This window comes from Solanum verrucosum, unplaced genomic scaffold, assembly GCF_900185275.1.
Source record: "Solanum verrucosum unplaced genomic scaffold, falcon-dt-bn FXZP01000198.1, whole genome shotgun sequence".
Taxonomy (NCBI): Eukaryota; Viridiplantae; Streptophyta; class Magnoliopsida; order Solanales; family Solanaceae; genus Solanum; species Solanum verrucosum.
The window spans coordinates 825,727-851,939 of NW_026020173.1; the positions used below are offsets into that span (position 1 = coordinate 825,727).

General features: G+C 37.7%; 1 protein-coding gene across 1 annotated transcript; it reads right to left on the bottom strand.

The window, feature by feature from the left end:
• Window positions 1–5,411: 5,411 nt before the first annotated feature.
• Window positions 5,412–17,187, bottom strand: LOC125828828 (uncharacterized). The gene is made up of 3 exons (XM_049508152.1): window positions 16,997–17,187; window positions 6,072–6,179; window positions 5,412–5,970 (listed from the first exon to the last, which is right to left on the bottom strand). The coding sequence occupies exons 1-3, from the start codon at window positions 17,090–17,092 to the stop codon at window positions 5,752–5,754; spliced, it is 423 nt and encodes a 140-aa protein (XP_049364109.1). The 5' UTR covers window positions 17,093–17,187; the 3' UTR covers window positions 5,412–5,751.
• Between the last annotated feature and the right edge of the window lie 9,026 nt (window positions 17,188–26,213).

Consider the following 26,213-nt stretch of genomic DNA (forward strand, 5'->3'; position numbering starts at 1 on the left):
AAGTCTATCTTCATAAGTTTAAGTACCTTGTCGGAACCTTCTACCTTGTTGAGGTTTCTTCAAGCATATCTTCAGTCCGAAAACTTTTCGGATTGGCATTTTGCTCCTTGGGCTTTGGTCAGTCATGTGGTGGCACATACTGATCCTGATCACCCCCATGTTCTCTCCAATTGGTACCCTGATCATGCCAATCTCTTTCTCTATCTCTCCAAACATTATCATGTTCCTTATTTCAACCTTAATTCCCGCCTGGCCTTGGATAGCTCCAACGAGAACCCCCCGCTTGATTACTCAAAAACGGAACTTCTTTATTGTACATAGCTTCAAATTTTTCATCTTCCGTACATAATCCATCACTTGTTCCAACCTCATTCACCTTCTCGAAACCGCCAACCATAACATGTTTTAATAAGACATCGTGCCGAGTCATCATCTTTGTCATGTTCTCATCTCACTCTTGGTTCTTCTCCAATTGTTATTTAGTCATACCCATAGCATGAGGTGATACTTGATTTTCCCTTGTGTGCCAAGCACAGTTTATCTTTGTCATCTCATTAAGCAAAGTAGAAGCCACTAGAAATAGTTGTCTCGTGATTCCACCAAAAAATAGTTGTGTGCCAAGCGCAGTTTATCTTTGTCATCTCATATGCAAAAGGACTTTATCTGACAACCCATGAGTAGGACATTGCAAGAGCTTCTTTGAAACCTCAACCATGTTTCGTAAATTGGCTCTCCATCATCACATTGGAAGTTTTGAATTCCATCTTGGAGCTTTAACATTTTAGATGGAGGAAAGAACCTCTCAAGAAATGCCTCGCTTAACTCCTCCCATGAAGAAATTGAGTCCCTTGGTAACTCCGCCAACCACTTCGTAGCATCACCCATCAAGGAGAATGGGAATAACCTCAATCGGATAGATTTTTGGGTGATGTTATTGAAAGTGAACGGCCAAATACTTCCACAATATTCTGAAGATGATCATGAGGGTCTTCATGAGCTAACTCTCCACACAACCCCTTCATTAGAAGCAATTGGAGCATTGTACTTGTAACATGAAATATTGCATTTCCCAAGGTTAGGGGTATCAGATAGCACTAGCGCTACCGAGATCTTCCAAATCACCACTATCACCCATTCGACCATGGTTGCTAGAAGCATCACTGCCATTGACACTCGTGTCATCACCTATCAAGATAACAACCAACCAAACAATGGTAAGAGTATTCAACTACAAGAAATTAGTTCACAAAGTCACATCAATTAAAGAAATCTATGCACCATTCCCCGGCAACGGCGCCATTTTGATAATGCTCAAGTGTATGCCTTATTATTCAACGTACACACGATCGTTAGCAATAAAAAACCCAACAAGAGGTTCGGGTCGAATGTACAGGGAGTAGTATAGGCTAGACTTCAATTATGAAATAACAATTATGTACTAATCTCTTGTAAGGTTGTAGAATCAACGTTAACATAAATTCAAATTCGAGAAGTTTTAAATTGTCAATAGAGAGATTGGTCAACGAATTGTTAACAAAAGCAAAGGACAAGGGAATTTATTAAGTAAGAGATGAATTCCAGGAGTGTGTGTAATTGAGTATCAATTCCAAATATGTGTAATTATGTTGTTCAACATAGTTAATTCTTAATGGGTAGGCTAAATCGACGAGTAATACAAGAAGCATTTTTCAATAAAAAAATCATCTTTCATGAGAGTTCTCTCAAATCTCAACATGCGTAATACACAAAATCGATCTAATACCTTAATATAGTTTCCTCTTTCAAGAAAAACTAGCAATTGAAATCAATCAACAATTAGCAATTAACTCATCTACTTTAAGCATCTTTCACAAGAAAGCATAGACATATAAAATAGATTTGAGTTTGCAACCCCTAATCATACATTAAAATATGTTAAGATAATTAAACCCATTGTAAATTAACATAAATAGATTTGAGTTTGCAACCCCTAATCATACATTAAAACATGTTAAGATAATGAAATCCATTGTAAATTAACATAGTTTTGAGCAGTCAAAAAACCCACAAACAATCTAATACTCAACTACATTGCACACCTTTAGAATGAGGGGGTTTAACTACATATGCTAGAACTTAATTGAATTATACCAAAGAAGTTGTAGTCCATTCAATGAAAGATGATTCAAGCTTCAATTCAAAGACACCCAATTCAAAACCATCAAAATTCTAAGGGTAAAAAAGTCAAAAACCCAAAGTCCCAAGAATGTTCTAAGTACTGTGAGTTTTGAGCAATGGAAGATACATTTTCTTTTTCTTCAAAACCTTTTATACCTTCCCAAAGTTTGACAAAAATTGCACTTCTAGGTCACTTCAGCGACATTAGTCGGGCTCACTGACTCACTCGATGAGTCGTCAACTATCACTTCTTCTCGCCTTTCAGCTTCGCTTCAAGGCTTCATGTGTTGAACACCTTTGGTGAGCTCGATTGAGTTCTACATTACTATTCAGTGAGTCGCCACTTCAATAACTACTCGCTAAATTGACTTTTATTTGTAGCAGAACTCTCAGATGAATTCGGCGAAGACACCAAGGCTCACCGACATTGTTGGTGAGTCGTCATTAGAATAATTTCCTTGTCGATCTGCTTTGACATTTTTAGTGAGCTCCAGCTTGTTTGGCGAGTTGCCCTTTGCACTTGGCGAGCTTTAACTTTGCCTTTGTTCTTTGTTTTTTTTAAGTTTTTGGGTTCTCTTTTAATTCTTTTTTTTTTTTTTTTTGATGACAAGGGAAACCCGCATCCGCTACCCTTTTGGTGCGCACAGGGTAAAACCCCCGCTCTTATGCAATAGCTCGCAAACCACATAGGAGAGGTAACCCGCACTAGGCAAGCCTGGTGCGACGAGCTCGACCCAGAAGGCAAACCCCTTGCTTTCGCTGGCAAGGGGTTTCGAACTTGAGACCTCCAACATGGAAGTCCCAAGCTCAAACCACTGGGCCACCCCGAAGGGTTCTCTTTTAATTCTTTTGTCTTTGACTTGTCTTTTATCCTTCATAGCTGCAATTCAACAAATTTATATCAGAAATGGACATAAAAGGCATTGAGGACACTATTTGGTGAACTAAAAGCCTCAATTGAGTCTAAAATCTCTAACTTATCAACTTCCAATTCTTGATTGATAACATGAGAAAGACTTGCCGGATGGAAAGTCATATTCCTCAACATGACTGGTAGGAATGTGCTCCCAAAGTCCACACTGAGCAGTATCCCCTAAGATGTGATGCAATACACCAGGCTCCCTACGAAAATAACTGACAACATAAATAAAATCTAAACAGGACAACAATAGATAAAAGAAAGCTTCATCTAATCAATTGGGATACCATTACTAGCAAGAAAGAGAATGTTGTCCTAGGGCTCCAAAAGAGTGAAATCAAGAATAGAGCCATCCTAGCTAGACTGCATGGAGAATTATCGAAATCCCATAAGCTCTGGAGAAAAGTACTGATTTACAAGTACCACATGCCCAATACTAACAACAAATCTAGTAAAACTGTGTCCAGAACCTGGAACAACATCCAAAAGGGATGGGCAGAATGTGTTGATGCTACTAGCTAGATGGATAGTTCATAAGAGAGATAAAGTCAACTTCATTGGATACCACACTCAAATGCTATTCGACAGAGTATCCAGGGACCCATCTTGAGAGAGGAGGAACACCTTAAGATAAGAGACATTCATGAAAATGAAGAATGGGACTTTGGAAAACTCTCCTTCTCCCTCCTTTAAAACCTCAAAAACATCATTACCAACTACTCCTTCCCACCTGGTGAGAATAAAGAGAACATTCTTGTAACTAGTAATGGCCTATTCTCAATTGGTTCATCCTACAGTAACATCAATGAAAGCCTTCAAAAAAATCAATAAGAAACCTACAAAAGATTCAGTTGGATCTGGTCAATTAAGGCCCCTAATTAACATTCATATGGCTCCTATACTATTGTAGAATTCTAACAAACTATTCCTTCCACAATAAGGGTATGAATGTTATTCCGAAATGCCAAAGAAGACATAGATCACATCTTCTTCCAATGCACAAATGCCTTAAATAGACCATTACCACCCAACATACTCCCAGATCAGGCCACTGTTGAAAACTAATATTACAGAAGCTAAAGACCCTAAAACAACCATTCATGTCAAATGGGAACCACCTGATATGAGAAACTTCAAGCTCAATATATATGGCTTTGTGACAAACAAATAATCTGGATCAGACGGACTTTAGAAACCACATGGGGCTAGGTTCTAGGCTTCACCAACCCCACCAAACACTGAGAAGAGGGCTCTTATTAGCAATAATAAAACATAAGCTTAAACCTCTTGAAATCAATATCGACTCAATTGAAGTAGTAGTATGCATAATAAATCATAACAATTTGCTCTATGATAATCTGTTTGTTGAGTACATATATTTAATAAAGAAGCTGGAAATAAAAAGACTATTTCATATGTGTAGAGAACAAAACAGAGTGGCAGATGTAATAGCCAAGAAGGCCGTTTTTTATGAACCAACTGTTCCTCCGGTGTTTGTAAAAAAGGAGATGGAAGCCGGCACTTTAGGAACTAATTATGTTAGAAAGATCTTAATATTTCCTAGGACTAGGGTGTGGCCAAACTATAACTAAATGTACATATGCCACCGCGGTCGATGCTCAATACTCCTGGACGACTAGTATATTATTATATATATATGAAAATCCTTTTCATACAAAAAATAATAATAATTAACATTTGAAATTAATCTATCAGTGCCACGTAAAATTGGACAAAAGAAGTAAAATGTGTCATTTGGAAACTACATAAAATGTATTGTAAATCTCAATAATTAGCAATTTAAAAATTTTCAAATATTTAAAAGAAAATGATTGACTCTTGAAACTTCATTTGTGCTACATAAATTGGAACAAATGGAGTACCATATAATATTTTAAAATTACATTAATAGTAGTAAAAATCATAATAATTAATAACTTGAAATATTTAAAAGACATAAAAAATTCAATTGACCCTCAATTCAGTGCCACATAAATAGGGATAGATGAGTCACATATATTGTTTTAAAATGATGTAAAAGTAATATAGATCACAATAATTAAAAAATTGAAAATTAAAAGACAAATTTTTTTGGTGATTCTCAAAATTTTATCAGTGTAATATAAATTGAGATAAGAGACTAACATCTATTTTTTTTAAAAATAAAAAATGTATATAAATCACAATAATTAACAATTTAAAATATAAAAAATTCATATTAAAATGTAAGTGACTCTAAATTCTTTCTATATCACATAAATTGAGACAAAATTAACAAAATATTGGATCCGTGCACTTGTGTCTAGTATTAAACATAATAGTGAGACAACATCAATACACAAAATGTTCAACGCACTGTTCATTCACAGCTAAAAAGTAAACATATCATGTATAGTTATTTTACACCAGAGAGGAAGGTCTCCAAGTATTCTTACAGAAATATGTTCAAGCATCACCAAGTCCTATTTGCCTTTTCAAGATCTAGAAATGACTTACAGAACATCTCTTAACAAATTGAAGTATCATCTTTGTCATCAGAAGATGTAAATGTGATTTCAACTTGAGGATACCTACATAAACCCTCTGGCTATGATTTGTAATTGATGATAGAAGGAATCTGTTTACCGTTTATTAAAGAATCAAAATCAACATATGACGATGATTTTAACTAAAAGCTACTGAGAGTTTTTGCCTTTCACTTCAACATCATCTTCAACTGACGCATTAAGGTTACACCTTTCCTCAGAACCAGCTGTAATAACTGGCATCCAAAGATCAGCAGTACTGCTTAAGAGAGACCCAACTTGTGGATCCGCAGCAACAGCGGAGGATATCATCCTATCCACGTCATCCAGCTTTTCTGATAATTTATCCATCTGCTTCGCAATCTCCATCTAATATACATTTGAAAATGAATAAATTATGTTTACCAGGGAAAAAAAAGAGGAAAGAATGAAAATACGGTTCTTTCGAACCAAAATAAATACCAACCTACCTCGTCAAGATTTTGTGTTGATTTTGAAGGAACTTTTGTAACTTCCAGTCCTAGTGCTTGGATCTTACTGCGCAACTCCACTTCTTCTTGATTAGTCAATGATTCCACCTGCACATGTTTGTTTACAATCTTTCTAGTCAGGACATTTTGAAGTACTTTATTAAACCACAGCAGGACTTGATGTCAAACACAGACACCTACCACCACCATAAGGTATAAGAAGAAAAGAAAAGTTGGTGATAGCACCCAGATAGATATTCAATCCAAAGCTGAACAAGAATAATCCTACCTATAAACAAAGATAAATTTCCAACTAACCCATTTTTTACGAAAAAAATTGACCAAGGAGAGGAACATAAAAACTCAAAATGTATGATATTTAAACATTCAACTGAAGGGGGGAAATAATAAAATCATTTGAGTTCCTTGTTGATGAACCACAATTATATGTGTATTTATGTCTTCGCATGTTTTGAATTATTAGGTTTAAATTGTTATATGATGTTATTCCTCACATACTTGTGTTGTTTTGATGATAAATATGCAATGGAGTTAAGGAGGAAACAAACAAGATTCAAGCAAAACAGATGCAAGAAATGAAGAAAAAACTTGTTGAAGAATTGTTGTGCACTAAACAGCCCCGGCCATCGCAGCACTGGAACTTTGGGCGCTGCAACACTCCTTCAGCACTTGTAGGACACATTAAACAGCCCAACCATCGTAGTGCTTGAGTATTGACCACTGTGACAATGCGACCTGAATGCAATAGTTCTTAGAATTTAGGTTATTAGGGCTGAATGACGTATATATAGAGAATTTTTTGGAGACTTGCAAGGGCAGACACCATGACAGATGCAGCTATTGGAGGAACAAATACAGAAAGGAAGCGGAAGATTCCAACGTTTCATGAGAGAATGAAGATTTGTTGGGAGTTTCTTCTTGACTTCAATTTATCTTCTCTTTTATTCTCTTGGATCATGAACTTGCTGATCTTTATTATAGTCACAGTTACCTATCTCCATGTATGGAGTAACTCTGTTGTAGTTGAGTTTTGATGAACCTTAAGGTTTAATTAGTGATTTATTCACCTTTTCTCATGTGTTTATTTGATTTTTGATTCCCTAAGGAATTTATTGATTAATTAATCGTAAGACATATTTCAATTTCTTCACTACTTTGATCGGTTGTAGGATATTTTGCAGTTGAATGAAGGGATTTAGTACTTCAAATCGATCATTGTCACATAAATAATCAAAAGAAGACTATTTTTAATATCCAAAAGGAATCATTGGAAACCCTATCTCCGACGATTGGAAATATCTGAAATTTAGAGGGTAGACTCGAAATTGATTGGCAAAACTGTGGTGGTATTAGATTTTTCAAAAACACGGACATAAACAGAGCTTTAGTTGCTGACAACATCAAGGAAGGAGAAAACTCGACCTCTTTATTGAAAGGAAGGAATCCTAGTGCTGTGAGGGAGAAAAAACTCACCACAGAAGGCAACAATGACTCTAATACCATGTATTTACATCCCATAAGAAGGTGTATTTGTACACGTGAATCTCAACTAATTACGGAAAAACAATCAACTACAACAAAATAAAATATTCTATTCAATCCAAAAAATAATAGAAACTCCAAAAATCATGCTAATTAATCAACACAATTAACACTTCTCTTTTCTGATCAATGCATAAAAGAGTCTCACCAAGATTTGACGAGTAAGCAAAAAGGACAAATTAAAGAGAGAAACTCTTTGAATTAGTGACGAATCTAGATAGCTCCTATAAGAAAGTTTTCTAATTCTTAAGATCACTAGTATCATGACCTAATCATAATAATTCAGCACATACTCTTCATGATTCTCGACATTTGATAATGTTATTATCATCAAGAATAGTCTACAATATACTTAATGATCCTCTGCACTTCAACAAACCCCACAAACACAAGGTGGTGAAACAACTCAAGTTTGCAAATCATATTTGTAAAGTGTAGCAGAAAATAAGATTGACTGGGCTTGTAATGGAGACTGACTTGACCATGACACCACTGCGAATCAGTCAGATTTTTTTTTTTTTTTTAATGTAAATTTTATGCCTTCGGTGGCGCAAACCTTTTATTTCATCCAAGATCTATACAGAGAACAAGCATAGGGGGACGATAGCCTAAACCTCCGGAAATAAGCATTAATATACAACCTTGAAAACAGGTCATGTACAGCAAAAACTAAAGAAAGACAGATCATAGCTAGTGACTCAAAATATATTCTTTCTTTGCCTGTCTTATGGAGGGCATCCCAATCTCATCAAGGGTGTATAGGCCAGCTGCATCCTTTGGCAAATCTTTAGGATAAAAAATAAGATGTCCTTGTTATATAAACAGTATTTAGGTAGTGCGTCCACCACTTGATTTGACTTTCTGAAGCAATGTCGAACTATCGCATTGGCCTGTAAAGTAATTCTTCTAGTCTCCATAATAGTATCCCACAATTTCCAGGGCATTTTAGATTTATCTTTGATCATATTTGTTAGAATAGAAATAAGTATTTCCTACTTAGAATAGAAATAAGAATAGGAATAGGAATAGGAATAAGAATAGGAATCCTAGTTGGAAAAGGATTCCAATGTAGTGTCTATAAATAGGGTCTCAATGTAACTATTTAGATACACAATTCAATAATATTTTTCGTATATATTTCTCACATGGTATCAGAGCATTGGTGAGAACAAACAAGTCACCGTATGTCTATGTCAATTACCGGTGACTGTTGGGTCTGATTTTGTTATTCTTTTTTCTTTCTGTTGGTGTTGTGCGAAAACCAACACCACCACGAGGCTCGGAAAGCCCCCGCGACCAAACCCCAGCCAAAACCACCGGAAAACACCACCCCACGCGCTCTCACGCGCCGATCGGAGGTGGTAGTTTCCGGCGAGATCTGTCTCACGCGCCGGCGCGTGAGGGCTTTTCTGTGCATATTTTTTGAGCTTTTTTTTGACAGTTGGGGTCGTCCAGCCATTCCGACCAGGCCCATACTATTTTTGACCAGATCCGATCGCCGGAATTAGGGTTCCGGCTATTTCCAGGCAGTTTCCGGCGACTTTTCTTCAAGATTTGAATTTTCCGAGACAAATTTAGCATAATGTCTTTTGGGTGTGATGTTTTTGGTTCCAAAAATATGGGGATTGGAAGTTCTAGCCCTATAATCACTTCAGAACTTTTATTGGGAAGTTCAAACTATTTATCTTGGGCTTCCTCGGTTGAGCTTTGGTGCAAGGGTCAAGGTGTCCAAGATCACTTAACGAACAAGGCTTATGTGGTAGATGTAAAGGCAAAGACTAGTGAGGAAGATGCAAAAGCCAAAGCACAATGGGAGAAAGTAGATGCTCAATTATGTAGTCTCCTATGGCGTTCTATTGATTCCAAGTTGATGCCCTTGTTTCGCCCATTCCAGACGTGTTATACAGTTTGGGAAAAGGCTCGTGCTTTATACACTAATGACATATCTCGATTCTATGATGTGATATCTCGATTGACCAACTTAAAGAAACAAGAATCCGATATGTCTACTTACTTGGGACAGGTACAAGCAGTCATGGAGGAATTTGACACATTAATGCCAGTTACTACGAACGTGGAAAAACAACAAGAACACAGACAAACATTGTTTCTAGTTCATACTCTTGCTGGACTTCCTCCTGATCATGATTCTGTACGTGATCAGATTTTAGCTAGCCCTACAGTTCCTACAATCGATGAATTATTCTCTCGTCTCCTTCGTCTTGCGGCACCTCCCAGTCACAAGGTAGTTTCATCACCCACTGTTGACTCATCTATTCTCGCATCTCAAACCTTTGAAAAGCGTACATATCAATCTATGGAGAATCGGCGAGGGGGAGGGCGTTTTGGGAAACCTCGATCCAAGTGTAGTCATTGTCATAAGCCTGGACACACTCGTGATATATGTTATAGTTTGCATGGTCCACCACCCAGTTATGATCCTATTGTTCTAAAGGAATATAATGAGTTCCTTCGAAATCGCGCAAGTAAACAAACATCTCCACCAGTAGCATATGGTGCTCAACCTAATCAACCATCCAATAATGCTCATATTGCCCAGACAGAATATGATGAGTTCCTTCAGTATCGTGCAAATAAGCAAACGTCTCCACAAGTAGTTTCGGTTGCACAACCTGATGTCTCTGTTGCGGGTAATTCTTTTGCTTGTGTGTCGCAATCTAGTACTCTTGGAACATGGGTCATGGACTCTGGGGCTTCTGATCATATCTCTGGTAATAAATCACTTTTATCCGATATTGTTTATTCACAATCTCTTCCAGCTATTACTTTAGCCAATGGGATCCAAACAAAACCAAAAGGGGTTGGAAAAGCCAAACCCCTATCTTCTGTCACCCTAGACTCTGTTCTTTATGTCCCTGGTTCTCCTTTTAATCTAGCATCTGTTAGTCGTTTGACGAAAGCCCTACATTGTAGCATAACTTTTTTCGATGATTTTTTTCTCATGCAGGACCGCAGTACGAGACAGATGATTGGAACAGGACATGAATCACAAGGCCTTTACTATCTTACCTCTTCAAATTCCTTAGCAGCATGCTCCGTTACAGATTCCCCAGATCTAATTCACAAACGTTTGGGACATCCGAGTCTATCCAAACTGCAAAAGATGGTGCCTAGTTTGTCTAGTTTATCCACATTAGATTGTGAGTCGTGTCAACTTGGGAAACACACTCGTGCTACGTTTTCTCGTAGTACTGAGGGTCGTTCAGAGTCTATTTTTTCATTAGTTCATTCTGATATTTGGGGTCCTAGTAGAGTCAGTTCCACCTTAGGATTTCGTTATTTTGTTAGTTTCATTGATGATTATTCAAAATGTACTTGGGTTTTCTTAATGAAAGATCGTTCTGAGTTATTTTCTATTTTCAAAAGTTTCTTTGCTGAAATACAAAATCAGTTTGGTGTTTCTATTCGTACTTTTCGTAGTGATAATGCCTTAGAATACTTATCCTCCCAATTTCAGGAGTTTATGACTCACCAAGGCATTATTCACCAGACTACTTGTCCATACACCCCTCAACAAAATGGTGTAGCTGAAAGAAAAAATCGGCATCTTATTGAGACCGCTCGTACTCTTCTCCTTGAATCCAATGTTCCACTACGTTTTTGGGGAGATGCAGTTCTTACGTCTTGTTATTTGATAAATAGAATGCCCTCTTCTTCTATTCAGAATCAGGTTCCCCATTCCATACTGTTTCCTCAGTCACATCTCTATCCTATCCCTCCTCGTGTCTTTGGGAGCACATGCTTTGTTCATAACTTAGCCCCAGGAAAAGATAAATTAGCTCCTCGTGCCCTCAAATGTGTCTTTCTTGGTTACTCTCGAGTCCAAAAAGGGTATCGTTGTTATTCACATGATCTTCATCGATACCTTATGTCCGCTGATGTTACATTTTTTGAGTCTCAGCCTTACTATACATCTTCTGATCATCCTGATGTCTCTATGGTCTTACCCATACCTCAGGTTTTACCTGTGCCAACCTTTGAGGAATCTACGGTTACTTCTACATCTCCAGTTGTAGTGCCACCACTACTAACTTATCATCGCCGTCCACGTCCAACCCTAGTCCCAGATGATTCATGTCATGCGCCGGACCCTGCTCCTACTGCGGACTTGCCTCCTCCTAGCCAACCGCTTGCACTTCAAAAAGGTATACGATCCACTCGAAATACTAACCCACATTATACCTTCTTAAGTTATCATCGTCTATCATCACCCCATTATGCATTTGTGTCGTCTTTGTCCTCTATTTCCATTCCTAAGACTACAGGTGAAGCACTTTCTCATTCTGGATGGAGGCAGGCTATGGTTGATGAGATGTCTGCTTTACATAAGAGTGGTACTTGGGAGCTTGTCTCCCTTCCTGCAGGTAAATCTACTGTTGGTTGTCGTTGGGTTTATGCAGTCAAAATTGGTCCAGACGGTCAGGTTGATCGACTTAAGGCTCGCCTTGTTGCCAAAGGGTATACTCAGATATTTGGGCTAGATTATAGTGACACTTTCGCTCCTGTGGCTAAAATTGCATCTGTTCGTCTTTTTCTATCTATGGCTGCTGTTCGTCATTGGCCTCTTCATCAGTTGGACATTAAGAATGCTTTTCTGCATGGTGATCTTGAGGAAGAAGTCTATATGGAGCAACCACCTGGTTTTGTTGCTCAGGGGGAGTCTAGTAACCTTGTATGTCGATTGCGCAGGTCACTCTATGGTCTAAAACAGTCTCCTCGAGCTTGGTTCGGGAAGTTCAACACAGTAATTCAGGAGTTTGGCATGACTCGTAGTGTAGCTGATCACTCTGTGTTTTATCAGCATTCTGCACCAAGTCGATGTATCTATTTGGTTGTTTACGTTGATGATATTGTTATCACCGGTAATGATCAAGATGGTATCACCGATTTGAAGCAACATCTCTTTAAGCACTTCCAAACTAAAGACCTTGGCAGATTGAAGTATTTTCTAGGTATTGAGGTTGCTCAGTCTAGATCAGGTATTGTTATTTCTCAACGCAAGTATGCCTTAGACATTCTTGAGGAGACAGGAATGATGGGATGTAGACCTGTTGACACTCCTATGGATCCGAATGTTAAACTCCTTCCAGGACAGGGGGAGCCACTTAGTAATCCTGAAAGGTATAGACGACTTGTTGGAAAGTTGAATTATCTCACAGTGACTAGACTTGACATCTCTTTTCCTGTGAGTGTTGTAAGTCAGTTTATGACTTCCCCTTGTGATAGTCATTGGGAAGCAGTTGTTCGTATTCTGCGATATATAAAGTCAGCTCCCGGTAAAGGACTACTCTTTGAGGATCAAGGCCATGAGCATATCATTGGATATACAGACGCTGATTGGGCAGGATCACCCTCTGACAGACGTTCGACATCCGGATATTGTGTTTTAGTAGGAGGTAATTTGGTGTCGTGGAAGAGTAAGAAACAGAATGTGGTTTGCTCGATCTAGTGCAGAATCAGAATATCGAGCAATGGCGATAGCAACTTGTGAGCTAGTTTGGATCAAACAGTTGCTGGGAGAACTAAAATTTGGCAAAGTTGATCAGATGGAACTTGTGTGTGATAATCAAGCGGCTCTTCATATCGCATCAAATCCAGTGTTTCATGAAAAGACTAAGCACATTGAGATTGACTGTCACTTTGTCAGAGAAAAGATACTCTCGGGAGATATTGTTACGAAATTTGTGAAGTCAAATGATCAGCTTGCAGATATCTTCACCAAGTCCCTCACATGTCCTCGTATTAATTACATCTGTAACAAGCTAGGTACATATGATTTGTATGCACCAGCTTGAGGGGGAGTGTTAGAATAGAAATAAGTATTTCCTACTTAGAATAGAAATAAGAATAAGAATAGGAATAGGAATAAGAATAGGAATCCTAGTTGGAAAAGGATTCCAATGTAGTGTCTATAAATAGGGTCTCAATGTAACTATTTAGATACACAATTCAATAATATTTTTCGTATATATTTCTCACAATATTGACTGTAATTTGGGAATCACATCCTAAAATAAAGTTCGGATAGCAATTTTCCACACATCATCTGGCTCCAAAATAGGCTGCTTTGGCCTCTGCTATATTGCTTGTACCTCTGCCAATATGTTTTGCAAAGGGTACTATTAAATTGCCCGTTGAATCCCTTATAAGAACGTCTACACCAATTGATCCTTCAGAGTTGCAACTGCCATCTGTATTGACTTTTACCCAATCATTGTGGTTTTTTCCGTAGAACAACAATGCTATCAATTTTAGGCCTAAGAGACAAAATAGTAGAACATAGATCTGGCCACTGCCAAGGCCAATCTCTGCCACCAGCCAGTTTGTTTATCGACCATCTAAGATGGAAAATAATTTGATGCTTCGACCTAGCATAGGAAATTCTCTTAGAGCCATACTTAGCCGCACATCTCGCTTTCCATAGTTCCCAACAAATAACAATAGGAGCAATTTTAAGAATTTGTTGATGCAATGAATTAAAAGGTTTCATAGACCACATCGAGCAAAGAAACCTACAATAGATCCAGGATCCCAAGGAATGTCAAAGCGATCACCAAAAAGTTTCCATATGCTAGTAGCTAATTCACCAGTACAAAAGGAATGATGGTTTGTCTCGTCAACAGGAGGGATTCGACAACAATGGATGAATCAGTCAGATTTGACTGAGTTTGAGGATATGCATATAGTCAGCTTAACTAGATTTATGACAAAGACAAACATGATTCTATATTTACCTGTTAGCTCAATGATTGTGGATAACATGGTGTTGACTGGGGAAAACTGCTTTCCAATCCTACACTCCTTTCTTCTATGTCTGGCGGAGCTATTTCCAAACAGCCTGTGGGCTGTGGCCTAAAGGTTAATGACCTAGACAGTAAATTAATGACTAGATAAATATAGAGAATTTGAGGATATGCATAGTCAGCTTAACTAGATTAGTGACAAAGACAAATATGGTTCTATATTTTCCAGTTTGCTCATCGATTGTGGATAACATGTTGTTGACTGGGGAAAATTGTCCTAAAGGTTAACTGACATAGACAGCTAATTTTGACAAGTTAGCAAACATAAATTAATGACAAGAAAAATATAGAGAGCTGATTCGACATGTTAGCTGACAAGGATTCATGACATCAGCACTACACAATTGATAAGACGCATAGGGATGGGAGATGCAGTGCTGTTGAAATAGCAACCAGAACCGATAAGAGTAGTAAAATCATTTAAGAAAAGGAAACAAAGTTTTGCTGGGCGAATGTGTAAGGCATCCTTCCAGTGGGTAAAAGTTCTTAAGGTTTCTTAAGATAATGAATGTGCTGTAAAAGAAAAGAGAAACACTTTTTGTTGAATTAGTGATTGATAACAAACAAGAGGATCTTCAGGTAAGAATGTGAGCTGATGAACTGGAAAAATTTTCATATTCTCTAGATTCTTAATTATGAAGGCATACTCATTAAGAATACAATATTTAATTATTTGATGAGTTTTAATTACAACATACTGTTATTATACAAAATACACTTAATCACTCATTCAAGCATCAAAAATGACATAATCATTACGAACTTTATACACAATGCTTCCAATGATCCTTTTTAACTTCTTCATGTTTTATATAATTGTGGTGTCCGGGCCAGATTGCGCGCACCTCGACTAATTCCACGGGGTACCCACCACCTCCCACTAGCAACGTGTATTAGGTGACTCTGTCCCTATTAACTTGTTAAAGAGAGAAAAGTCAAAAAGTGCACCGGAATACTGTCAGGTGCCCTCTAACGATATCTACAAGCATTAGCTAGCATTTCTGAGATGCTTTTGAGTCTAAATGGGAAATATTTCACCACAATGGATCAGTGTCCATCTTGATTTGAGCTCTAAAAATTAGTTTGGCAAATTCTAGAATTTCACCACAATGATTCAGGTGCCCTCTAACTGCTTGATTTGGCACACTACTTCCCTTTCTCCTGTAAATCACAGATATGTTAAGATATTCACTAGACTCTCTATTCCTTAATAATTATGTCAAAGAATTTCAGAAGAGTTACTCAGCATTTTACCACTACGCATAAGGCTATTATTGTTCAAAAGATAAAGAATTATAACCTTTCTTATGGTAGTTGTTCCGCTAAAACATAAGGGGCAGATGGAGGAACAACAAATTACATTTTTTTGACTTCAGTTTTCTGAAATGACTTCGATAATTGTACTATCTTACACCCTGATCTTATAGAAACATTAGGAAAAGAAACTAGCACATGAAGAAATCTTAAAGAGCCTTCTCTGTTCCCTAGCATAAAAGGGGCTTTAACTAAAGAAAAGCACAAAGATACTACCTGCATAGGGTAAAAATAGACATGACGCTTGGCGTATTAGATGGTGACATGTGAAAAGAAACAAGGGCAGCAGTATTACACCGGGAACAAAAAGTCAGCTCATTTTGCAAAAATATAACCCGACCAAGCTTGGAACACCCAGAGGAAATGTCAGCTGCCCTGCCAACAATAGCCATTATGAAACCATCCAAGAAGCAACATCGGACGTTACAGTAGAATCACCACCTTGTAAAGACGCTGAATTCTCTAAGTACTTTAATTTCTCGTTACCTATATTTGTCAATATCATTATTGGATCATCAGCTCTCAATAACCGTGAAGTTTGTCCGAGGATATCTCCATCGAAGATATCATTGGAACCAGACCAACACAAGTTGTATTTATATACTATTATATTTCATTCAGTCAATTTGTCTTTATCTCATCATTTACAACTTTATTTACTTACATATATCATCATTTCGGTCCACGTGTCCTTTAAACCTCACATATAAATTCAACTGTACGAATTTTTGGGTAAACACCACCAACCTCAAGGAACCATCTTCTTTCAATCCCTTACAACTAACTTCCAAGGCCTTTCACTGCTTGAACCATCAATTGCCCCACTAGTGGGTTCGACTCACCTGCTTTGTTTGAGAAGGTATTTTGTGTACTTCATGGCGCTAACTAGCCCTCTTGGCCATACTGTAATACCCCTCACCACCCGGAAACATATAGATCCATCTGATCATAGACACTCAAACCAAACATACACATTTCTCTTGGGCACAGCTACCAGTAATCAATGGATTTTTAATAAGCTAATGAATAATGAACAAATCACAGCAAAGCTGATTGACATTGTTCTTTGTTTCATTTTTAATGGGTCAGATCAAGATTGATGATTCAGCTAATTAAATATGCCCACTTCAGACCAAAACTCCCATATCCCAAAAAACACTATATCCAGATATGCAGATCAGGAATTAGGCCCAAATTTGAAATAAGAATATGTAAGTTGCATACCTGCTGGAGAAGACTGGAGAGAACTCCGAATAGTTGGGAGTTGGCTGCCACAGCTGCCTGAGGTGATGTTGGACCTTCTTTGCTTCCATCGGCCATACCTGGAACGATTTTTCTTTAGCAGATTCCAGCTTGTACGAAAATCGACTGTGGCACGATGAGGTTTTTTTACTACACTCCGGCCCCTATTTTTTCAATACTCACCTCAAAGTTGCGAGAAAATTGAATTATGGGTGTTTCTTAAGTATCAACATTAATATCCGAAAAGGCATTACTAGTTAACTTGGCCGCGCTCGCGCGGTCCTGATCGAACTTATTAAATTTATAAATTATCATTTATATAATATTGAAAGTTATAAATATTTTAAAAATATGTTTCTTAATTTTCATATTCGTAAAAGATCTTTATGTTTCAAGTTTTAATACATTTCATTATTTCTACGTAATTTTATTTATTATTTCTACGTAATTTTATTCTCATAGTCTCTTATCCTCCAAGATTTGGTTCCTATTTAATTATATTAATAAAAAAAGAAAAATAAGTACCCCTGGTATCACTTTTTTTTAGTTGGAGTAATAATATACTTTTGGTGTTGTATTTCCGTATTTTTCACAGTAGTAACATTTTTTGTATGTGAAAATTTTATAAATGACATATATAAGACTAATATTTTCAAGTTATGACAGTATAATAAAACTTTTAAGTTGTAACAATAAAAAATTTCAGGTTGTAACATTTTATTAATAAAAAGGATTTTTAAAATAATAGTAAAAACGTTTTTTTAAAAATCATAAAAAGAAAAAAATGGATATAGTTATAGTCATTAATTTGAATACATTAAGGATAATTAATAATGCCATAAATTTAGGGGATTCAAAACAAAATAGGAATATTTGTTTTTCTTTTTTTACTCAATCAGTTAAAATTAATTTAAAAAATCAGATTTTCTTTTATTTTCAAATGTTTCTCTCTCCCTCTAATTTTTTTTCATGTCAATTTATTTTCCTTTTTTTACTCAATCAGTTAAATTTAATTCAAAAATCAAATTTTCTTTTTTTTTTCAAATGTTTCTCTCTCCCTCAATTTTTTTTTTCTGTGATTATCGTCATTCACGACTAATTCCAAAATATTCTTGGTTCAAAAATCTTTATTTTGTTGTAATGGACGGATTGTTATCAATATTAATAAAACATGGTGGTTGTCACATCTTGAAGCTATCCCCAGGACGTAGACACGGGACCTAGGATCACGAGTGACCCCAAGCTAACCCTACTTGCATATCATAAGCATACTAAATAAACTGAAGTAAGGAAATATTGTGCGATAGTTAAATCATAAGATAAACTGAAATGATGGGGGAATACCCATAAACTATCTGAATATATAAAAGCTGAGAGTTTAACAACAACTGAAAGGTTAATCTCAAATACTAAAGCTGATTCTAACTATGTCTGAAAATAAGCCTCTAACTGACTAGAAGTGCTGAGACATGCCCCTGCCAAATCTAGCAAAAGTTAAAGACTAAAAATAAAAAAGAAACATGCTTGTCGTGCTTGGAGAACGAGGACTCACCACTGATGCTACTGAGCTGAAGATCGAGAACCGATCTATGCGTGATCTGAGAACTGAGGACCTGAACCTACATCACAAGAAGATGTAGCGCAGAGTATGCGTCAGTACTTGAAGGGTATTGAACATGCATGATAGAGTAAAGCTGAACAATATACATAACTGAACAAAGCATATAATTGAACAATGATATGAGATAAGCATGATACTATACTGAGAATACTGAACATGAAATAACTGAATGCAATGACCAAGTTTATAACATGCTAAAACTGAAATCTGGTTGTAACTAGTAACATAGTCAATGCAATATAATCTGACTGTGGGAACTACTAATAACCGACATAAAACCACATGAGCTAAATGTGGAGTTCGATGTATACGTCCCATCGAGAGGACCCAATATACCCTGCTAGAGGTATAGAGGCATGACTGGCGTGATCACTAAAATGTAATGCCTACAGAGGGGACTTATAAACCTACGGGTGCACATATTTCTGGAACTATTCGGGTACTCTGAACCCTAGTCCACTCGGTCTAAGCCTACTCCCAATTAGAATGTATATAAACAATATTATGACTGAAATACTGAAGTACTGGATAACTCAATTACTGACATGCAAGCTCTGAGAATGCAACAATTATAACTGATAATGTGACATTCGTAAACTGAAACATGTATTTATGTTTAGATTGACCTAGCATGTGTAATTCATGAACTAAACGAATCTACACAATTAGGGTTCTGAATATCATACAAGAAACTAAGCAATAATATGACAATCTGATTTTGCTCATTCTAACAGTTAAAACCCAACAATTTCTAACATTCAAGAAACCCTAGGTCTAGATAATATTAAGGGAATCAAGATTTCGACTGAAATCTAGGGACCTAATGGATGAAAGAAACCCACTAGTGAAATCTCACATACCTGGTGACAAAATTCACGAAGAAATCTTTCGATTTTGGGGTTGGAACTGATGAGAACTCGTTGCGTTCTTAAACTAGGGCAGCTCGACTTTCTCCTCTATTTTGCTCTAAGTTTCGCTTGATTTTTGGTGAATAATTGATTATGTTGGGTTCTAATTAGTTTACTATGCTAAAAATGACCAAAACTACGTAGTTTAGGGGTCCAACGCATAGGGAAAAGACCAAACGACCCCTGACTTAAAAGTCTGCCGAAACCACTGACCGACTGACCGACGGTCCGTGGACTGACCCACAGTCCGTTCTGGTCAACCGTCGTTTGGCTTCAGAGGGCTGGAATTTGAGGGTCTGACCTACGGCCCTGGACCACGGACCGTGGTCTGACCTACGGTCCATTGGTCCTGGCGTGGGTGTACCCTTAGCCAAATTTTCTGGACTTTTCTGGGAAGGGTGCATGTGGCCATTCACGTACCACCAGGACGGACCGTGGGTTGCACCTGCAACTTCTGAAAATCTGTTGGTTTGGTCTATTTTTGGATATGGGGTGTTACATTATCTCCCCCTTGGGAACATTCATCCTCGAATGAAGACTAAACTAGTTGAATATGGAGGGGAAAAGCTGCAATAACCCTACCACTAAAATACTGGAAGCTGCTTATTGACTGAACTAAGTTCCAAGAACATGTAAATACGATGAAAATACAAGTACAAACTGAAGGAACATGATACTAAGACTGAAACTATGCATGAATGACTGAAAAAATTAAGAGGAACTATTACCTCAAGATGGAATAGGATCAGAAGGAAATAGATGATGATACTTGGCCTTCATGGCAGCTTCTACTTCCCAAGTAGCTCCCTCTACGGACTGACTCCTCCACAAAACCTTAACTGAAGCGACTTCTTTCTTTCTCAACCTTCGAACCTGACGATTAAGAATCTCAACTGGCACGTCCTCATAAGTGAGACTATCCTTCACATCCACACTTTCTAAAGGTACGATGGATGCTGGATCACCCATACACTTCTTCAACAACGAAATGTGAAAAACTGGATGCACTGATGCTAGTTATGATGGCAACTCTAACTCATATGCTACTTTACCAACTCTTTTCAAAATCTTGTAAGGGCCTACATATCTAGGACTGAGTTTCACTTTCTTGCCAAATCTCATCACCCCCTTTATAGGTGACACTTTCAGGAAAACCCAATCATCAACTTGGAACTCTAATTCCCTTCTCCTTACATCTGCATAGGACTTCTAGCGACTCTGGCTGTCTTAAGTCTATCTATAATGAGTTGCACTTTCTCCATAGCATCATGAATCGAATCTGGCCCTATCAAGGCTGCTTCACCTACTTCAAACCAACCAATTGGAGATCTACATCTACGCCCATACAATGCCTCGTAAGGGGCCATCTGAATGTTGGAATGGTAACTATTATTGTAGGCGAACTCTATAAGAGGAAGGTGATCATACCAACTACCCTTGAAATTGATCACACAAGCTCTCAACATGTCCTCTAAGGTCTGAATGGTATGCTCTGCCTGACCGTCCATCTGTGGATGAAATGTTGTGCTAAGATTAACCCGAGTACCACAATATTTCAGAAATGACTTTCAGAAATGAGAGGTAAACTGAGGACCTTTATCTGAGATGATAATAGACACAGGAACTCCATGCAACCTGACTATCTCATTAATTTAAAGCTTGGCGTAGTCCTCCACCGAATTTGTAGTCTTAACAGCCAAAAAGCGCGCAGACTTAGTAACTCTATCAACTATCACCCAAATGGAGTCATTTTGTCTGCGAGTACGAGGGAAACCTGTAATGAAGTCCATGTTGATCACTTCCTACTTCCAAGTAGGAATGTTAATCTCTTGAGTCATACCTCTTGGTTTCTGATGTTCTACCTTCACTTGCTGGCAATTTGGGCACTTAGCCACAAAATCCACTATATCCCTTTTCATACCATTCCACCAAAAGACTTTCCACAGGTCACTGTACATCTTAGTGGCGCCTGGATGAATAACATATCTGGAATTATGGGCTTTGCTGTCTCAACTCACCCACATTAGGAAGACATAATCGACCCTGATAGCGAAGCACACCATCTCCCCCTTGGAGAAAACCTCAACTCTCTGCTGATGGACTGCACCCTTTAATTGAAGCAATATCGGATCACTGTCTTGCTTTTCCTTAACCTCCGCTACCAATGAAGATTCTACCCCATTTTGAACTGTTACACCACCATCTGATATGCTCATAAGACGAACTCCTAAGTGAGCAAGTCTATGAACATCCTTTGCTAGTTTCTTTCTTTCTTCCTCAACATGTGCTACACTACCCATAGATAGTCTACTAAGAGCATCTGCTACTATGTTGTCCTTACCAGGATGGTAATGCACACTCATATCATAATCCTTGAGGAACTCAAGCTATCTCCTTTGGCGAAGATTCAACTCTTTCTAAGTGAACACCTACTGAAGGCTCTTATGGTCTGTGAACACATCTACATGAACACCATCCTAGTAATGTCTCCAAATCTTAAGTGTGAACACCACTGTTGCAAGCTCGAGGTCATGAGTTAGATAGTTCTTCTCATGCACCTTAAGCTATCTAGAAGCATATGCTATAACTTTACCCCCGCTGCATCTACACACAACCTAGACCGACTCTGGATGCATCACAATAGATAACATATCCGTCTGAACCTTTTGGTAGAGTCAAAACAGGAGCTGTAGTCAACCTAGTTTTTAGTTCTGCGAAGCTTTTCTCACAATCATCTGACCACTGAAACTTAACCTTTGTCTGAGTCAACTTAGTCAATGGAGAGGCTATGGATGAATATTCTTCCACGAACCTTCTGTAATAACCCGCTAGACCCAAGAAACTTCTGATATCTGTAGGAGAGGTAGGTCTGGGCCATTGTTTCATTGCTTCTATTTTCTGGGAATCCACTCGGATCCCTTCACTAGATACAATATGCCCAAAGAAAGAAACATATTTCAACCAAAACTCACATTTGCTAAACATAGCGAATAATTTGCGATCCTTGAGAGTTTGCAGGAAAAACCCTCAAATGATTCGCATGTTCTTCCTCATTCCTAGTGTAAATAAGGATATCATCAATAAAGACGCTAATGAACAAGTTCAAATACTGCTTGAACACTCTATCATCAAATCCATGAAAGCTGCAGGAGCATTGGTTAGTCCAAATGACATAACTATGAATTCATAATGACCATACCGAGTTCTGAAGGCTATTTTCAGGATGTCACTATCTCTGACTCTAAGCTGATGATAACCAGATCTGAGGTCTATCTTTGAGAAATGACTAGCACCTTGAAGTTGGTCAAACAAGTCATCAATCCTGGGGATAGGATACTTATTCTTAATTGTGACTTTGTTCAATTGCCTATAGTTAATGCAAATACTGAGAGAACCATCTTTCTTTTTCACGAACAACACTGGTGCACCCCATGAGGAAATACTAGGTTTGATGAAACCCTTATCTAGAAGGTCTTTCAACTGCTCTTTCAATTCCTTAAGCTCAGCTGGAGCCATTTTGTAAGGAGGAATAAAAATAGGCTGGGTATCTGGAAGGAGATCAATTCCAAAGTCGATTTCCCTTTCGGGAATAACTCTGGGAAGATTTTCTGGAAACACTTCTGGAAACTCATTAACTACAGGAATTGACTCAAGAGTTGGGGTTTCGAAGCTTGAATATTTAACCTGAACTAGATGATAGAGATAACCCTTAGATATTATCTTTCTGGCCTAAAGGTAAGAAATGAATCGACCCATAGGCGTTAAGCTACTACCCTTCCATTCTAAGATTGGTTCGTCTGGAAACTGAAAACGAATGATCCTAGTTCTATAATCAATTGACGCATAATAGGAATGTAGCCAATCCATGACTAGAATGATATCAAAATCTACCATTTCTAACTCTACAAGACTGCTGAGGTGACTTTCTTAGAGACTATGGCGGGGAAATATCTGTATACCCGTCTAGCTATAACTGGTTACCGTCTAGAGTAGAGACTGAGAAGGGTTCTGAGAGAGTTTCTCGACTAACATTGAAGTTGACTGCTATATAAAAAGTTACAAAGGAAAGAGTAGCTTGTGGATCTAACAAAGCATAAACATCTAAGTTAAAAACTCGTAATGTAACAGTGACTACATCAGGAGAATCTTTGTGATCCTGGCGAGCCTGAAGAACATACAACCTGTTTTGGCGCTGTCCGCCATCTGCACCAGATGAGTTACCTTGTTGAGTCGCTCAACCTGCTGGTGCTGCTGAAGTCGTAGATTGAGCTCTACCATTATTTCCCCATTGACCCTGTTTAGCAGAAGGACAATCTCTCAACCTGTGACTAGACTGACCATACCCAAAGCATCCTTCATTTCCTGCAAGACACTCGCCCGGATGGTTCTTACCACACTTTGGACAAGTTGGGTAGGTTCTGGTACCTGAAATACTCCCCTGAGACTTAAAGCCTGATGCCCTACCTTTCTGATCTTGTCAGAACTTGGAGGATGGAACACTAGCTGACGAAGGTGCTAGAGCTGAAGACTTTTGCTGAAACTACGAGCGATTTTCACCACCCAATTTCTGTTGAGAATACTCATAGTTTCCTATTCTAGCCTTCTTATTATCCTTAGCTTGTTTCCTAAGCTTATCTCCCTTAACCTACTGAGCATGAGTCATCACCTAGAGATGTTCATATTTTCCAGCAACATAACATTCCTACACTCCGTTTTCACTAAGTGGGATACCCCATATAGAAACTTGTTCATTTGAGCCCTGAAATCGGCAACCATGTGAGAAGCATACCTGCATAGTTGAGTGGATAGTTGAGTGAACTTGAGTCCATACTCTTGGACTGTCATGCTACCTTGCCTAAAATTCATGAACTCTTGAGCTTTTGCCTCCCTCAACTCTCTTGGGAAGAACATGTCAAGAAAAGTCTCACTAAAGCATTCCCAAGTGATAGGAGCTACATCTGTACCCCTGCTTTTTTCCCATAGAGTATACCAGATGTGAGCTACATCCTTAAGCTGATAGGATGCCAACTCTACCCTATCATTACTAGTCTTTTGCATCACTCTAAAGATCTTCTTGACCTCATCTATGATGTTTTGGGGATCCTCACCAATCAGTGACCCTAAAAATTTAGGCGAATTCATCCTAACAAAATCACGAACCCTGGCTGCCACTGATCCACCACTAGAATTTGCAGGAACTGGAACTTGCTGGTAGTTCTAGTTGGTCATACTCTGAGCAAAAAACTAAATGGCGTTCCGAAACTCAACATTCAAAACTTCCTAATCTGGGGCTGGAGGAGTTGCGTTAGCGTTGTGCACATTCAGATTCCTTCCATAGGCTCTATGAGAAGCCATGATCTAAAATGCATAATGAAGGCTTAGAACGAGAAAATTGGATCATACCTCACGCACGATAAGAATATCAAGAAAGGGAAGTTTTCCTAAATGACGTAGTTTAGGGGTTAAACGACGTAGTTTAAGGTCCAACATATAAGGAAAAGACCAAATGACCCTTGACTTAAGAATCTACCGAAGCCACCGACGGTCCGTTCTGGTCAACCATCGTTTGGCTTCAAAGGGAAGGAATTCGAGGGTTTGACCTACAACCCTGGACTACAGACCGTGGTTTGACCTACGGTCCGTAGGTCCTGGCGTGGGTCTACCCTTAGCCAATTTTTCTAGACTTTTCTTGGAAGGGTTGCATGTGGCCATCCACGGACCACCAGGACGGACCGTGGGTGACAATAGTGGGTCGCACTTGCAACTTCTGAAAATCTGCTGGTTTGGTCTGTTTTAGGATACGTGGTGTTACAGTGATAGATAAGATCCTTCTTTTTAGTATTAATTGCGATTTATTATTTGTAATTTAATTTCAACTTCACTAAAAAAATTTAAAAACAATGAAACTGAAAATGAATTTTTCTGATTTTGGTTGTGTATAATAGATTTAAATTGTGATTTATTTTGTATGAACCTTCATTTGTTTCATATTACAAAATAATTTCTGTGAAACACGAATAAATAATGTTATGAGTTTTTTGTATAATAGTTTTTTTAATTTGTATACTGTAAACACCATGGAGTGACATTTTTGTATTTATATTTGAATGATTTGATTATATTGTTTCGCGACAGTGTATTAAATAGTGATGATGTTATTGTTATAAATCTATAAAATGTGTGTCAAAAATAAATGTATGAAATGTGTTTTATTGTATGAATTCTGGTAGACTATTTGGAATGATATTGATATGAATAAGTAATGATGAGTGTGTATAAATTTATGTGAGAATAATGAAGTTCTGGGTGAAATTTGTATTATCTTGGTATGAAAAGTGAATATAAATACAACATATTTATTATTCCTTAGTATTATGTAAGACTGACTGTTATTTTTTTTTAATGAAATAGGGAAATATGTTGATTTTCAGATGGAGGGGATTATCTATGAATCTTCTTGTCTGTATAGTGGTCTAGTGAATGCGATAACTTCGCAACTTAGGATAGATGTTAATATTAATGATATATAGATTAAATATATAGTTAGTGATCGATGTCCACCTGTTTGTATCCATAATGATGTAGGTGTGCAGATGTTTTTGGATCAAAAGAAAGTTAATGTAGATTTCTTTACGAAGTATCTATTGTGCAAACTCTGAAGAATATAACA

Coding starts and splice junctions, on each gene's coding strand:
- LOC125828828 (XM_049508152.1), bottom strand. CDS start 17,092: ATGGCCGATGGAAGCAAAGAAGGTCCAACATCACCTCAGGCAGCTGTG. Junction 6,180..16,996: donor TCTCCAGTCTTCTCCAGCAG/GTATGCAACTTA, acceptor AAACATGTGCAG/GTGGAATCATTGACTAATCA. Junction 5,971..6,071: donor CAACACAAAATCTTGACGAG/GTAGGTTGGTAT, acceptor AATGTATATTAG/ATGGAGATTGCGAAGCAGAT.